The sequence below is a fragment of the Labrus bergylta genome, chromosome 8 (assembly GCF_963930695.1).
Source record: "Labrus bergylta chromosome 8, fLabBer1.1, whole genome shotgun sequence".
Taxonomy (NCBI): Eukaryota; Metazoa; Chordata; class Actinopteri; order Labriformes; family Labridae; genus Labrus; species Labrus bergylta.
This window is the reverse complement of record NC_089202.1, coordinates 28,971,143-28,988,356: the sequence shown is the minus strand read 5'-3', so window position 1 is coordinate 28,988,356 and position 17,214 is coordinate 28,971,143. Positions and strand designations below refer to the sequence as shown.

At 39.7% G+C, this 17,214-nt stretch overlaps 1 protein-coding gene across 1 annotated transcript; it reads left to right on the top strand.

Annotated features, from left to right (window-relative positions):
* Positions 1–2,636: 2,636 nt before the first annotated feature.
* On the top strand, positions 2,637–14,347 carry kpna5 (karyopherin alpha 5 (importin alpha 6)). The gene is made up of 14 exons (XM_020655800.3): positions 2,637–2,765; positions 6,317–6,450; positions 7,870–7,971; positions 8,111–8,210; positions 8,460–8,554; positions 9,033–9,164; positions 9,262–9,350; positions 9,434–9,533; positions 9,624–9,787; positions 10,490–10,568; positions 10,674–10,799; positions 11,722–11,849; positions 12,039–12,217; positions 12,765–14,347. The coding sequence occupies exons 2-14, from the start codon at positions 6,322–6,324 to the stop codon at positions 12,950–12,952; spliced, it is 1,611 nt and encodes a 536-aa protein (XP_020511456.1). The 5' UTR covers positions 2,637–2,765; positions 6,317–6,321; the 3' UTR covers positions 12,953–14,347.
* Positions 14,348–17,214: the final 2,867 nt, after the last annotated feature.

The following is a 17,214-nucleotide window of genomic DNA, read 5'->3' as shown; positions in this document are numbered from 1 at the left end:
TTATAGTATTCTTTATTTTATGGATAATTTAAACCCTTCAATTACTGACATGGTAAATGTTATTTTACTCATGAGTAAATATCATATTCTGTGTAGTGAGTGGAGAAACAACAAACCCTCCTTTGACTGGTTTATAAATGATTTCAAATATTTTTTCTTACCTCTGAAAAAAATGAAATCTTGCAGGATTGCTAGAAAGATTGAGTGCTGACTTATCGAAATTCTTGTTTTGATTTCTGGCCCTTGTTGAATTTTTTTTGTCCTTGCTCCAGTTTGTTGTCTGCTTACATTTGCCTGATGTTTTCTTTTGGAAAAGTTTGATTTTTATTTATTTATTTTTTATGTATAATCCCCCCTAGTCTTGATTTATGTTTGAATTAACTTGTTCCTGTGTATTTTGCTGTTGTATGTTCATCCTCTTTAAGAGTTTGTATCATAGACTGGTTTGTATAAACATTTTTTGTACATGTTAAATTTGTCAATAAAGACGGTTAAAAAAAAGAAGAAGAGTCTGCTTTGAGAATCAGCGCCATCAAGAGGCAAAAGGAAGAACTGGCTCGAATATATTTCTTTCTTTTACTGACTGAGTTCAAGTTTTTTAAGACACAAGCTGTCACTGAAGTAATTTTAAAGTATCACTATTTCTGTATTTCTTTAAGTCTAATGATTATGTTTTAATGAAAGCCTATCCAGGGACAGGGGTTGCAAATTAACCACGGCTAAAACCTGTGTGCACGGCATCTACTTTGTATTTTATGAAGCAATGTTCATCTCACATGTCCCAGTTAAATAACTGAATAAGATAAAAAATAAATAGAATAGAATAGAATAGATGTTTATTGCCATTTGCACAGGTACAGGACAGTACAGGTACATTGGAATTCTTGTGCGTTTCTCCCTGAGTCAGCTTCTACAAAAAAAGTTAAAATTATATATAACATAGAATAGCATTATAAGAAAAAAAGAATAGAAAAGTGCACAAAAAAAAGTTGTAGTAACAGCTAAGTGATTTAAAATAAACTGTACAGAAGCTATACACTGATTAAAGCAAATATATAATACAAAAAAATAACAAAGGGGAACACTGTTCAATGAAGTGTTTTTTATTGCACTTATTATCTCTTATTGCACCTGAGGTTATCACACACATATTTTTCACATTATATAATTCGTTTTTTGTTTTTAAGGTTAATATTGCACACTTGTATTGCACTGTGAGGTGGTCAACTTTCCATTTAGTGTGTGAGGTGTGGGGTGAAGTACTTCCTTCCCATCTTAATGTCCTGTGCTACAAAATGTACACAACAAGACAGTGAAAAATATAACAGATGGAATGGTGGAATAATGACATTTAAAAAAAAAACAGATCATACACTGGGACGTGTTAATTGAAAATAATATACATTAAACCAATAGATTGTGATAGATAATGTACAAGGATTTAAAGACATTTTGCAAGAGGGGGGTCCCCAACAGAGGCTAATGTTATAAAGTTTGGGAACCCCTGATCTAGAGTATTGGCATCAAATCTGTTTGCATATGCATGTGTATGACAGTTTGGGCACAAGCTTCACCCTCTACAATCAGAAACCTCTCATCACTTTACAACCAGGCCCTGAAAATAATGGACAAAAAACCTGTCCGGTGACATCACAGTCACATACTGAAAAAACACAATCTACTCAGTTTTGAGAGCTTCATGCACATATGTGTCCTCAAACTTGTTTTTAAATGTATCAACAATCTGGCCCCTGAACCTCTCTCCAGATATGTTCAAAGACAGGACGGAAACAGGGTAACGAGAAGCACTGTGAATGGAAACCGTAGCATACAACATTGTAGATCTACGTTTGGTCAATCAGCCTTCTCCATCAAACGCTGTAAACTCTGGAACACATTACCACCTGAAATACAAATTAATCTCAGACTTAAAATCTTTTACAAAACAGGTGAAATGCTGAAGCAAGCCAGAACTGTACCTATTTTTAATATATCTTCAAACTTTATTTTAAACTGGTTCACAGCATTTGTATTGTTGTACATGTATTTTAATGTATCCTCATATCGTGTTATGAGGTTTTATGTAACTGAATGTTGTACATTTTAATCTGTTTGTTTACAAAAAGGAACAACTGGGGACACAAGTTGGAAATTAGCAATAGCTATAAACTCTTTATGCAGCACATCAGTTTCATGCTTTGTAGTGAAATTGTGTTAAATTGCATTGTCCCTATTAAATAAATACATTCAAATCAAATAATAGTCTAAGAGGTGCCAAGTATAACAAAATAATATTTTTAATAATCCTTGAACCATGTATCTGATTTCTTTTTTCTAATATGAGTACATTTCTTTTTTTTTTCTTTTTTTTTAAAGATTTGTTTATTAGGAAAACATAAACTTTACAAGCAAATCTGCTGTCAAGAACATTTTGTGGTGTGTTTCAAACAGACACAAAAACATATAAATAATAAATAACAATAATAAATAAGATAATAATACATGAACAACCAGAGAAAATCTACATGTGTATACTTAATATAGGTTTAGCAAGTGTACTTCTAATATACTAATATGAGTGTATTTCTAAATTAACATTTTGCAGCTAAAGCTCACAGACCCGCCAACAGCTGCCGGAAGTGACGTCACGTGTTGTTGACGCGAACGGTTTTCTGGGAAAGTTTCAACAGGCCGCCATTTTGCTCTGAGAAACAGAGGGAAAGCAGCAGAGGTTGTAGCTCGTAAAAGGCTCAACGCACCACCAGGTACGTTAGATCCCCACTGGGTACGCTTCAGTAAATTAAAAGAGTTTTAAACGGACAGGTGTTACCGTCATTACGACCGATTACACCCGTTAGATGTGACACAACGCCGCGTTAGCTCCCGAGCTAACGCTAGCCGCGGAAGCTAACTCGTTAAGAGCAGAATGTGCACAGATAGATTCAGTTTTCCTCCACTAAGAGGTGTTTTTTAAAGCTGTGTGGGGGTTTCTGTGTGTCCAGTCTTCATTTGAACAGGTTGAGTCTTTGTAATGATCTGTTAGCTGTGTATCTGTTACAGACAACAGTTAGCTGTGGGCTCAGTTTGTCCTGACCTCCTCCCTGCACAGCAAACAGCTGATTTATAACACATTAACACCTTTATAACACCTTTATAACACATTAAGAAACACCTTTTTAACACATTAAGAAACACCTTTATAACACCTTTATAACACATTAAGAAACACCTTTATAACACATTAAGAAACACCTTTATAACACATTAAGAAACACCTTTATAACACATTAAGAAACACCTTTATAACACCTTTATAACACATTAAGAAACACCTTTTTAACACATTAAGAAACACCTTTATAACACCTTTATAACACATTAAGAAACACCTTTATAACACATTAAGAAACACCTTTATAACACATTAAGAAACACCTTTATAACACCTTTATAACACATTAAGAAACACCTTTATAACACATTAAGAAACACCTTTATAACACATTTATAACACCTTTATAACACATTAAGAAACACCTTTATAACACCTTTATAACACATTAAGAAACACCTTTATAACACATTAAGAAACACTTATAAACACCTTTATAACACATTAAGAAACACCTTTATAACACCTTTATAACACATTAAGAAACACTTATAAACACCTTTATAACACATTAAGAAACACCTGTATAACACATTAAGAAACACTTATAAACACCTTTATAACACATTAAGAAACACTTACAAACACCTTTATAACACATTAAGAAACACCTTTATAACACATTAAGAAACACTTATAAACACCTTTATAACACATTAAGAAACACCTTTATAACACCTTTATAACACATTAAGAAACACTTATAAACACCTTTATAACACATTAAGAAACACTTATAAACACCTTTATAACACATTAAGAAACACCTTTATAACACCTTTATAACACATTAAGAAACACTTATAAACACCTTTATAACACATTAAGAAACACTTATAAACACCATTAAGAAACACTTATAAACACCTTTATAACACATTAAGAAACACTTATAAACACCTTTATAACACATTAAGAAACACCTTTATAACACATTAAGAAACACTTATAAACACCTTTATAACACATTAAGAAACACCTTTATAACACATTAAGAAACACCTTTATAACACATTAAGAAACACTTATAAACACCTTTATAACACATTAAGAAACACCTGTATAACACATTCAGAAACACCTTTATAACACATTAAGAAACACCTTTATAACACATTAAGAAACACCTTTATAACACATTAAGAAACACTTATAAACACCTTTATAACACATTAAGAAACACCTGTATAACACATTAAGAAACACTTATAAACACCTTTATAACACATTAAGAAACACCTTTATAACACATTAAGAAACACCTTTATAACACATTAAGAAACACCTTTATAACACATTAAGAAACACCTTTATAACACATTAAGAAACACTTATAAACACCTTTATAACACATTAAGAAACACCTGTATAACACATTCAGAAACACCTTTATAACACATTAAGAAACACCTTTATAACACATTAAGAAACACCTTTATAACACATTAAGAAACACTTATAAACACCTTTATAACACATTAAGAAACACCTGTATAACACATTAAGAAACACTTATAAACACCTTTATAACACCTTTATAACACATTAAGAAACACTTATAAACACCTTTATAACACATTAAGAAACACCTGTATAACACATTAAGAAACATCTGTATAACACATTAAGAAACACTTAGAAACACCTTTATAACACATTAAGAAACACTTAGAAACACCTTTATAACATATTAAGAAACACCTTTATAACACATTCAGAAAGACCTTTATAACACTAAGAAACACCTACAAACACCTTTATAACACATTAAGAAACACCTACAAACACCTTTATAACACATTAAGAAACACCTACAAACACCTTTATAACACATTCAGAAAGACCTTTATAACACTAAGAAACACCTACAAACACCTTTATAACACATTAAGAAACACCTATAAACACCTTTATAACACATTAAGAAACACCTTTATAACACATTAAGAAACACCTTTATAACACATTCAGAAACACCTTTATAACACATTAAGAAACACCTTATAACACATTAAGAAACACCTTTATAACATATTAAGAAACACCTTTATAACACATTCAGAAACACCTTTATAACACTAAGAAACACCTTATAACACATTAAGAAACACCTATAAACACCTTTATAACACATTAAGAAACACCTTTATAACACATTAAGAAACACCTATAAACACCTTTATAACACATTAAGAAACACCTTTATAACACAACATAAAAAAGCACAACATTGAGGGCAGTTCTTGAGAGCTGTAATCAGTATAGAAACCATCTTATAAGTTGTCGTTATCAAACAAAAACCATCGTCATTACCATCATCATCATCAATAATATGGAGACCATCATTAAGTTAGTAGGTATTCATGAAAGAGCTGGGTCTTTAGCTTTTTCTTAAAGGTGCAGAGGGACTCTGCAGATCCAATGGAGTTTGGGAGTTCATTCCACCACCGGGGGGCGAGAGAGGAGAAGAGTCTAGTCAGAGACTTAGGACCCTGTTGTGAAGGTTGGATCAGACGCCTTTCATTGGCAGAGCGTAGTGGGCGGGAGGGAGTGTAGACCTGGATCAGAGAGTTAGGCCACGTCCACAAGTATACGGATATTTCTAAAACCAATATGGATGTAAAAACAAAGACGTGATGACGACTGAGCTTTGTTACAGCGCTGTTGCAGAAATGCAACCTGAAAAGGGCTATTGACAAAGCGACAGCTTAAATTTGGTGTCCCTGTCTGTGAATTCACATTGTCTTACAGTGTTGCATTACGTATATATACATCAATATACACACACAGTTAGACATGCACACACACGGCACTGTGCTCCTCTACTGGCTTGGCTGATCCTGTCTTGCCTCTGTAACTCCTCTGTTAATACCTCCAACAGAGGCAGCATCACTGTATCACCCAATTAAGCCTCTGCAACATTCATATTGTAGGTGAAACGTCACAGGGACGTAAATGTTGCGTTCATTGGTGTGACAGTTCTCATCGATTCTGTGTGTAGAAGATGTTCTCTGCCAAATGACACAGTTGAAATAAAGTTTCAGGATGACTGAATCTAATGTTTAATATAAGATCTTGCCAGATTAAGATCCTCAATATTTGATTATTAACTGTCTGTCCCTCTTGGGTATTTTTTTGTTTTAGACACAATGGCGAGTCCGGGAAAAGACAACTACAGGATGAAGAGCTACAAGAACAAAGCGTTGAATCCTCAGGAGATGCGTCGGAGGAGAGAGGAGGAAGGAGTCCAGCTCCGCAAACAGAAGAGAGAGGAGCAGGTAAACAAGCAGCTCAGTATAAAACAACTGATCCAGAACATGTTGCATTCAAATGTTTTCACTCAGAGCCAACACTGTTAAACTTTGACCTTCAGTTCTTTTATTCTTTTTAGTCCCTCATTAAACTCCAACCTAAATCTCCTGATTACCCGTGAGTGACCCACATTTTAATGCCTCGCTTGGTCATTTGATGTGACAGAGTTCAGCCGCTCTGCTCTCTGTTTTGTGTATTATATGGAAAACACAAATGCAGAAGCTCAATTGACAAAGAGCACGAACATTTCAGAGTTTTAGTTGACAGCCCTACTCTAAAGTCATTATCCTGTAATCATGTTTTAGATCTGTAGAGTCACTTTACTGAACCACTTAGTGTTGGAGGGATTGAGCCTGGGGATCACTGATAAACATCTGCTGCATTTGCTGTAGTCATTAAACTCGGGCTCCCAGTAACATCAACAGCTGCTGAAGTTATGAGACCAGTTTGAGTAATATGCTTTTTGATATTTAAAGAGGGAATAGGTTGTTTTTTTTGGCTGACCAACAGCTCACCTACCCTACACTACTAGCTCCATTTACTGAAACATAGATTCTAAATTTAATGTAATAATAATAATAATAAAAATGTAATATTTACATTCTGTGTTTGAAACAGTGTTGAGCAGACTTGCCGATTTTGTTCTTGAATCCCGACATGAACACATTTTAAATTAACTCTAAAACTTAACAGGTCTGTCCCTACACATCAGCACACTCCTAAAAAACTGTCCTTACAGCACGCGACGGGAGCGAGCGCCAGTAACAAAATCAGCGGGATTCTTTTGTTTCTTGTTGGTGTGTCTTCACTGCACGCAATCCAAGCAATGGACGTGGTGCACTTTTCTTTTTTTTTTTTTTTACCCCAAACGCCCCGTTTCTATTTTCCTCTGTCGCTAATTAGCGATGAACAAAGAACTAGGAGGCTCTACAAGGCGCTGGGACTCACTTTTCTCACTCAACAGAGCTCGTTAGCTTGATGTGCAATCGGAAGATAACTGTGCATAGCCACCTTGAGCCGTTTATTGACGAGCCTCTGAGTGTTATGACTTGAGTCAACAACTTGTCAGTACAAAGCAGCACCACTTATCAACTGGTTTGTCCGCCTTCATTGCAAAAGCACTAGATGTCCAATTGTTTACAAGGGGAAGCTGAAATTCACCGAGCAGAGACCAAAATATATAACAGATGCAGTGTGGACAGCCAGCGTGCCGTGCCATCGTGTGGATGCAATACGATATATAACTTGCTGTTAGGATGACGGTGTAACTTCAATGTAACCTTTATGTGTTTGTTCCTATGTGTGGATGTGCTTCAGTCAGTAGAGGGATGTCAGATGGGTCTTGTGATGTAAATCTAACCAGCAGGTTAATAATGTGTCCACAGCTGTTCAAGAGGAGAAACGTTAGTGTTCCTTCAGGTGAAGAGTCGATGCTGGAGTGTCCAATCCAGGATCCAGATGTGAGCTCCACCGTACCCGTCACAGGTGTAAGTGTTGATTTACTTGTTGACTTTTTTTCTTTCAGTGATCTGGTTCTTATTATTAAAAATCACTTGCCAAGCTTGCATTTGTTTCTGTTACTATGATTGATCTGAGCCTGATTTTGAGTACTCATCATGTGTGCAGGATGGAGTCATTACTCCTGATATGATTCAGATGATCTTCTCTGAGGACCCCGACCAGCAGCTGATTGCTACACAGAAATTTAGGAAACTGCTCTCCAAAGGTTTGTGTTACATCACATGGTTTCTTATATTAACTTCATTTATTTCACCTGAAGACTACATGCCAATCTTTTTTTTTATGCCTCATTCAGTTACCTGTAATATCTTTAACTGAGTAAAAAAATAGAGATTAAACCTGAACTAGGACTTCATCAAAGCTCTTAAACCAGACCTGCAGTCCTCTGTTAAACCTCTACTTTAACCAGGTGTTGTTTAGTGACAGATGAGTTGTGATCTTTTCCTCCGTGCAGAGCCGAACCCTCCTATCGACGAGGTCATCTCCACAGCTGGGGTTGTGAATCGTTTTGTGGAGTTCCTGAAGAGGAGCGAAAACTGCACCCTGCAGGTGAGAGCTTCACAGCACAGGTACTGATTGTTGGGCCAAGGTGGCAGGTAGATTAAAAAATTCACCGGCCAAACACATTCTTTTACCGGCCAAAATAACAAATTGTGTTTTTGTGTTCCATTCACATCTGTTACTGTACATTTAATTGAGAAGGCATTATGTTCTGTTTAATCAATAACAAATTTAAGTCACAGATTCAATCATTTAATCAGATCAGGAAATTGTAAAGAAATATATATTTGTTATTATTTTTTAAAATATATATTTGCTGGCCTTTATTATATCAGGTTCTTATCTGGTACAAGCTGTAACCGTCATCAATCATAACAACCATTAGAAGAACATTAACCTGCAGGGGAAACATTCCACATCTCTCAGCGCAGTATCATTAACATGTCAATTGATCTTCAGGAAACTCGAGGGTTGTTTCTCACATGCCTTCCTGTGTGTATTTTGTGTGCTCGTGTGTCTTCAACAGTTCGAGGCGGCCTGGGCTCTGACCAACATCGCCTCCGGCACCTTTCTGCACACTAAAGTGGTGATTGAAACAGGAGCTGTTCCCATCTTCATCGAGCTGCTGAACTCTGAGTATGAGGACGTCCAGGAGCAGGTCAGAGGAGAAACAGTTCACACAGGAACAGAGAAGATGATTTATCGATCTTAAAGCTTGTTGCCTGTGTGCTAACTGTGCTAACTGTGTGTTTCAGGCTGTGTGGGCTCTAGGGAACATAGCCGGAGATAACGCAGAGTGCAGAGACTACGTGCTGAACTGTTCCATCCTGCCGTCCCTGCAGCAGTAAGTGTCCCCTTTCTCTCTCTCTGTCTCTCTGTGTCTCATAAGAAGTGATAACAGCTGCTTCCTTTTGTTTTCCCCTGCAGGCTGCTCGCTAAATCCAACCGGCTCACAACCACCCGTAACGCAGTGTGGGCTCTGTCCAACCTGTGCCGGGGGAAGAATCCACCGCCTGACTTTGCAAAGGTGAGTCTGTGAATGATCACTAAACGATGGAGCCGTGTCTCTAGTGCAGAGTTAAATCGGTAAGAATCTGTCCCTTTGTCTCCATGTCAGGTTTCCCCGTGTCTCAGCGTGCTGTCCAGACTGTTGTTCAGCAGCGATCCTGACGTGCTGGCTGATGCATGCTGGGCTCTGTCCTACCTGTCAGACGGACCCAACGAGAAGATCCAGACTGTGATCGACTCGGGGGTCTGCCGCAGACTGGTGGAGCTGCTCATGTAAGAACTGACAGTTTATTAACCGTCCAGACATCAGACTGACTTAACAGGTTTATGACTTCAGATTTGGAGCAAAGCATTTAAGGATGCAGCCTTTGTTTGTTTTTTCATGTTGCCAAAATAATGTGGGTCGTCCTTACTTTATTTACAGTTTATCTCAGGTCACACGACTTCTTTAGCATACTAGATTTTAAGTCGGTCATCTCTCAACCGGAAGGTCAGGGGTTTGATCCCCAGCTCCTGCAGCTACATGTCCCATGTGTCCTTGGGCAAGACACTTAACCCTAAGTTACTCCTGCTGCTTCGTCAGCGGTGTATGAATGTGTTAGTTAGTCTAGAAAAGCGCTATTCAAGCTCAAGTCCATTTACCATTTAACAAAGATCATCTTTAACACTTTTTCACACAGATATTTTTTAAATGCATTAGTTTAGCTACATTTTCATTTTAGACCACAACAACTCTGGTTTTTAAAGCCCCTACATTTCTGCAAACGACCCTGAAACTCTGAAAAATGAGAACACATTCATTTCTTGATTAGGTCTTCCTTCCCTGATCGATCCGGTCTCTTATCACGTGACCCATTCCTGATTACAAACTTCTACTCCACATGAATAACCGGTTACAGATGCTGCTGACCTTGTTGTTTCTGTAATCTTAACCATGTTGCAAACGGAAAAACTATGTTTTTTGCAAAACTACAGGCACAGTGACTATAAGGTGGTCTCTCCGGCTTTACGAGCGGTGGGAAACATCGTGACAGGGGACGACATCCAGACTCAGGTAGACCCTCGTTCTCTCCCCTTCTTCTTTGTGTGTAAGCTTTTACATATGTTGGTTAATAAAACTTCATAACCTGTTTTAAAATGTTTCTGTCTGTGATTTCAGGTAATCTTGAACTGTTCAGCTCTTCCGTGTTTACTGCACCTCCTCAGCAGTCCAAAGGAGTCCATCAAGAAGGAGGCGTGCTGGACCGTGTCCAACATCACAGCAGGAAACAGAGCTCAGATCCAGGTAAGACGGCCTCACCTGCAGCTCACTGACGTCCTCTGTGTCGGTCACACCTTTTCATTGATGACATTTTAGTCATTGGCTTTATGATCTGTGATTTTATATTTGATGTTCAAATAAGACTGAAGATCTGTAGTGTTTTTTTAAGCTTTGGTTCTTGTGGATACAATCAATCATTCAAATTATAGATTTTTGACAAACTTTTTGATAGCATAACAATCAATTAAGATACCATTTAAGATTCAGAAACACAAACTTACAATCTTCATTCAGAAGACAGAAAAGTTGATCAAAGAAAGACACAAACTATGTGATCACTCTTCCTGTCAGACGAATACAAACCAAGTAAATGATCTGGAAAACCTCAAAGGCTTCGATATGAATCTGTTAAGAAAGTTTCAGATTTCTCGGGCATCTGGTCAGGATTCATGAGTCCAGCCAGGAAACTTGTGTTGTGGTTTATAAGATTTATTTTTGGTTCAATAAAGGGGGTAACAAAAACCACACATGGGATGTTTCAAACTTCGGCCCCATGTGAAGGTCAAAGAGCGAGTGCAAAGGAGTGTTGTTTTTAAATCAGCAGTGATCAGGTGAATTCAATCTACCTAACGAGGGTCAGAGTGCAAACGGCAACCAATCAAGGGAAATGAGGGGAAGAGAGAAACCAGGAAGTGAACTAAAGGAAGTGAAAGGAAACAAAATAGTGATCTTTACCACAGGATCCTTTATGATCATCAAGTGCTGATCTCTGTTTGCAGTTCAGCCTCATGTTAACTTTTTGACACATCCTGCAGAATCCTCCTTTACTCCCTCAGTCATTTGAACACCTCCACCCATCCAGAAATGAGTTCTAGCAGTGTGTAAAAGAGCCGCGTGGTTTGGTCTGTGCGTCATGTTCCTGCTCTGTGTCTGCTCCTCTCATCAGAACGTCATCGATGCGAACATCTTCCCCGTCTTGATTGAGATCCTTCAGAAGGCCGAGTTCCGCACGAGAAAGGAAGCAGCGTGGGCGATCACTAACGCCACCTCCGGGGGAACACCTGCACAGATCAGGTATCAAAACTCTCAGGTTTCTTCATGACTGATGAATAAAGAGCAAATGTAACCGGGAACACTGTCAGAGTCAGTGTCAGTAACTGCAGATTAAAAGCTAAGAAACGTAAAATATTTGTCAATATTTTCATCAAACTTGTGTCTTTAAAACAAAAGGTCACACTTTTTTGTGTGTGTGTTTGTGAACAGGTATCTGGTGTCTCTGAACGCCATCAAACCCATGTGCGACCTGCTGACGGTGATGGACTCAAAGATCGTTCAGGTGTCTCTGAACGGGCTGGAGAACATCCTCCGGCTGGGCGAACAGGAGGCCAAACAGAACGGCTCGGGCATCAACCCGTACTGCGCTCTCATCGAGGAGGCTTACGGTAAGGATGCTCCATGCAACACATGACGAGCAAGTTCGCTGAAACCTGCTCTGCTGCACTTTTAAATACTTTGTGTAAAGAAATACTGCAGCTTTCACTAGCAGAAAATACCTTTGTGACTGATTTACCAACATTAGAGAAGCCTGGGTCAGGTCATTCAAAGAACAGAAACTCTTTGCTCCCTCACCTCATTCGCTAAAGCTAATGGTATAAAATAATCACTGTATGTCTAAACAGTTTGTACACATTTTTAAATGTGTAAAATAAAGATGCACCGTTGTGGTGTGCTCCTGGACTTTTGTCTTCAAGTGAGCGAGGGAGGAAACAGAATATTTGCACTTTGAAATTCATATACACATTGTTTACTACACGTTTGATGATAATGTATGTACAAGAGGTAACCGTGCTTAGGCCCCGTTGGGACTGGAGCAGTGTGAGTGCAGGCCAGCGGGGGAGAAGGGAGTGGGATGGTACTGTACGGGACAACTGGGTCTACAGCGAGTGCGCCCTAAATGAGCTGCATGTGTCTGTGTGTAAACCTCTTCAGGTCTGGATAAGATCGAGTTCCTGCAGAGTCACGAGAACCAGGAGATCTACCAGAAGGCCTTTGACCTGATCGAGCATTACTTTGGAGTGGACGAGGAGGACGCCAGCCTGGCCCCGCAGGTGGACCAGAACCAGGGTCAGTTTGTCTTCCAGCAGCAGGAAGGACCCATGGAGGGCTTCCAGCTTTAACCTGGCCTCCCCCTCCCTACAGCCTTCGCATTCTTCTTCTTGGTTTGTATTCCTCGGCCAACGGGCCTTGCGGACTCTGCTGGGACCCGGATTTGTCTCTGATGATTCAGTCCCCCCCCAACCCCCAGTCCTTCACTTCTGCATCAGCTCCTCCTCTGCAGACAGATGGAGGAGGTGATTAGTGAGAGCAGTGATGCCGTCTGAGAGTTTCACTCCGCTCATGATGACCTACAAGAGAGTCCCGTTTCCCAACAGCAGCAGCAAGAGGAGGATGTTTCTCACCTCCTGTCGAGTCGATTCCAACAGTCTGGACTTTTAAATCAGCATCCATATCCCGTCTTCAATGTGAAACTACCTCTGCAAACTTCAGACAGAAAAAGGCCCTACATGAACCCACTGATGTTTCCTTTCTTGTGGCTGATGGCAGACTTCAGTAAATCCAGGATGGGGGGGGATTTAGTGACCCGTAGTGGATGTAAATACAGTCCTGCTGTACGTCCAGCTGCTCTGTCTCCTCTCCTCTCCTGTCCGTTTTTTAAAGGACTCTACGAGCACCTGGACTCTCTAAATCTTTAATTTATTAGTCCTCTGCGCTGCGTGGAGCGTTTCTTGCCCTCAGCTCTGACTGAAGGCTCCCTGGATGATGCATCACTCTTGTTTTTTGCTGCTTTTTTTCTTCAGTTCAGAGAGCGGGATCAGGACAGGCGCTCTCTGTGTGACATGGTGAAGTTCGTTGCTGGTGAAATTAGATTTTTCTTTTTCCCGGTTTCTACTCCGAACTAGCGACTTTAACACATCTTTAACTTATTTTTCTTGCTGCAGTCGTCTCCATGCTGTGCTGGGATCAGCCGCGGAGGGTTTGTATATTATATATACATGTAAGAAAGTGTAGAGAGAGTATTTAAAGAGGCTGTGTGAAGCTGTGATATGCAATTATGTTTCAGGACTGATATGCCGCGTGAGTATTCCAGTTTCTGATTTTTCTGGAGGACTTTCTCCTCCTCAGCTTCTCGATTTGATGTTTTCATGTTAATGTCGTCGAAGTCTTCAGATGATCTTTAAACCACGATTACAGCCGAACATGAAATCACAAGAAAAAATAAATAATATTTGTAATGCAGAAATGACATCAAGCACATTAATGCTGTATAGTTTTCTAATATTCCTGGTTTGTATGATTGTATATTTTTTTTTTTAGGTTTTTTGGTAGTGTCTCTGATTTCTCCTGTATGGAGTTTGTTTTGCGGTGTTTTAGTGGCTCTCAGTAGAAATGTTGAAACATGAAGTGTGCAGCGTGAGTCACTGTGTGCAGACACTCTCTGAGTCCTGACAAAACACACTCTTACTGTGTAAAAACAACTAATAAACTGATCTGTTGGATACAAACCAAACACACACGGCTTCTCTGTTTGTTCTCTGCTGATGGAAAACGATATGAGGTGTCACCGTAAATGATAGATAACACGAAGAGGATGTAGTCAGTGTGTCTGCTCACTGTAAATTTACACAAGGAGCAATATGGAGCGATGACACCTACTGTTTAAAATGGGTACTACAGTCTAAATTCATTATAGAGAGCTGTCCCCCCCCCCACCCCTCCTCTCTAGAGTGGATGCTCACACAGGTCACCATGTGGTGGACTCTGAAGCTTCAGTGTTTATCCAGCTCTGCATGGGTCTGTAAACCTTTCTGTGTTCTAACCTCTCTCTATTTTTCAAAAGCATCTCCAATATTGATCCTAGTTTGAGCACGTTTCTGCTCGTGGAGCTTATTAGAAACATGCAGAGGCTTTTTAGGTCGGGTACAATCACTTCTATCTGAACCACTTCTCTTGACCGCTTCCATCACTGACCAGTTCAGGACCAGTTCAGGATGTAAGGCCTCTACCTGAAGTGCAGCATAACATGGTTGACCACATGCCAAATTATGATGAAAAGAACGAGGCTACCAGATGCCATACTGTTCAGGAAAAACACACGTCTTTTGTGACAAGTGCAACATCCACCTGTGCTTTGTGCCACACCGAAACTGCTTCAAGGCTGCTCATGGAAATTGAGAATATATGAAAACATCCACAAGCTGACGTCTTCTCAAGTTCAAGTTCCAGTTCCATTCCAAGTATAATAACCATGTTATCAGTTCATTAGCCTGCAATAAAAAAGTATGGTTATGTGTTGGAAGTTCCATGATTGTTTACTGAAGGCAAGACTGATTTCTTATCTGAACTATAATCTCCAACTATAATCTTATCTGTAACAGAACCACAGGTAATTGAACTCAAAAGCACACCTCAAACCACAGTCTTTGGAAAGGGAAAAGAAGGAGTCTATGTCTGCTGGACGCTCTAAGGGAACGAGCTGGTCTTTAATTCTGTCAGAAAGTCCATTGTAAAAGGCATCCAGCAGCGAGGGAGTATTCCAACCACTGTCTGCAGCTCGGGTGCGGAATTCGATTGCATTATCTGAAACCCGGTTTCTACCTTGGCGAAGGCTGAGGAGGGACCTGGAAGCCTCCAGACCAGGAGTGGAACGGTCAAAAATCTATCTGAGGGTGCTGGTGAAGAGGTCCACAGAAAAACAAACAGCAGAATCTCTAGCCCACTCAACAGTGGCCCAAGCCTCTGCACGGCCGGTGAGGTGAGTTATTATATAGGCCACTTTTGCCCACTCTGAGGGGAAGGAGGCAGCTTGCAGTGCAAAGTGTAGCCCACACTGAACCAGGAACGAGCGACAGTTGTCTGAGTCCCCAGAAAATCTTTCTGGTTTAGAAAGGTGCAGCGTGGGAGCTACCAGTGCATGAGGTGAGGAGGCAGGAACAGAAGCAGGTGGCGTCTCAGGAGATGGAACAAAGCTTTCAACAGGTGAAGTAACTCCAAGTGTGTCTAAACGAGCCATAATCTGTTGTAGGTGGTCATTCAAAAGACACACTTGATTACCAATTGAAGACTGGAAGCTTACTTGGCGTTCATTAATGTCTCTCACTCCAATGCAGACTGAGTTGAGTTGCTCCTCATGTTGCACAAGTTGCCGGCAGGGTATCTGAGTCTTTCGACAAAGATAAACTAAAGACACTTTACAAGTGCAGCAGTCGCCACCATAGAAAACACTATTTATGCTTATTAACCCGTTCATTGCTGGCTACTAGATTAAAGGGGACATATTCTGAAAAATCCACTCGTACAGTGTTTCTGAACATTTATTTGGGTAACCTGAGTGTCTACTGACCCACAACATGTTAAATAAACCCATCCAGTCCTTTGTTTGTGGTCTGCATAAGTCTTACAACACAGAGAAAAATGCTTTGTTTCAAATATGCTCTCCTTGTGATGTCACAGTGGGATTCTGGTTAAAAAAAAATCCCCTCCCCTCCCCTGATATCTCCACCAACGGACTCCACACCCAGCCTAGGGAAAAAACGTTTGCGCACGTCCGCCATTTTTATTCTTGCTACAGAGGAGTGATGTCTACGGGGAAAACTCAGGGGGCGGGGCTCATTGTATTTAAAGAGACACACACCAAAACGGAGCGTTCTGAGAGAGCTGGTTTATACAAGGTCCCAAACCTCCTCTGGTGCTTGATTCATGTTATATTTTGACCAAAGCCCAGATGTTTCATTTAGACCTCAGGGGACTGTTTGAAAAGGTGGAGGAGGGGGAGAATATTCCTCTTTAACTATGTTCTGGAAAAATCCAACAAAGAAACACAAAACTCGGAGTGGAGACTGGGAAAAAAAAAACATGTGGTTACGTGAAACAATATTAAAATGTTTGATTTTAATCAATCAAACATTTTAAGATTTGGCAAGTTTTTCATGGGCGCAACCCACTTACTCAGCTCTGCTACTCATCCCACAAATGCATGTTCCTTACAAATGTGGCACCATTTAAAAGGGAAATAAACAAGCTTTCCAACAGCGTAAGATTTATTGCCAAGAAGCATTGTTACAACAGCAAAAATAATCTACCAAACACAAATGTCCTTACTTTTTGTGCGATGTTTATGTTTATGAAAATCCAATCCACTACCTCTGGGGCGCCAGTTTCTGAGTGGTTCAGGGCCCATGTACAGAGGTTTTAATCCTCAAAGCAGATGGCCTGAGTTTGAATCAGACCTGATGCTCCTCCCTGCATGTCGTTCCCCACTCACTCTCTCTCTCCCCTCTCCCCAAGTTACAACTCTATCCACTGTCCTATCTCACAAGAAAGGCATCAAAGCCTGTTGTTTCGGATTTGTTTTTTGTGTGTGAAAAATGTGAACCCCTGC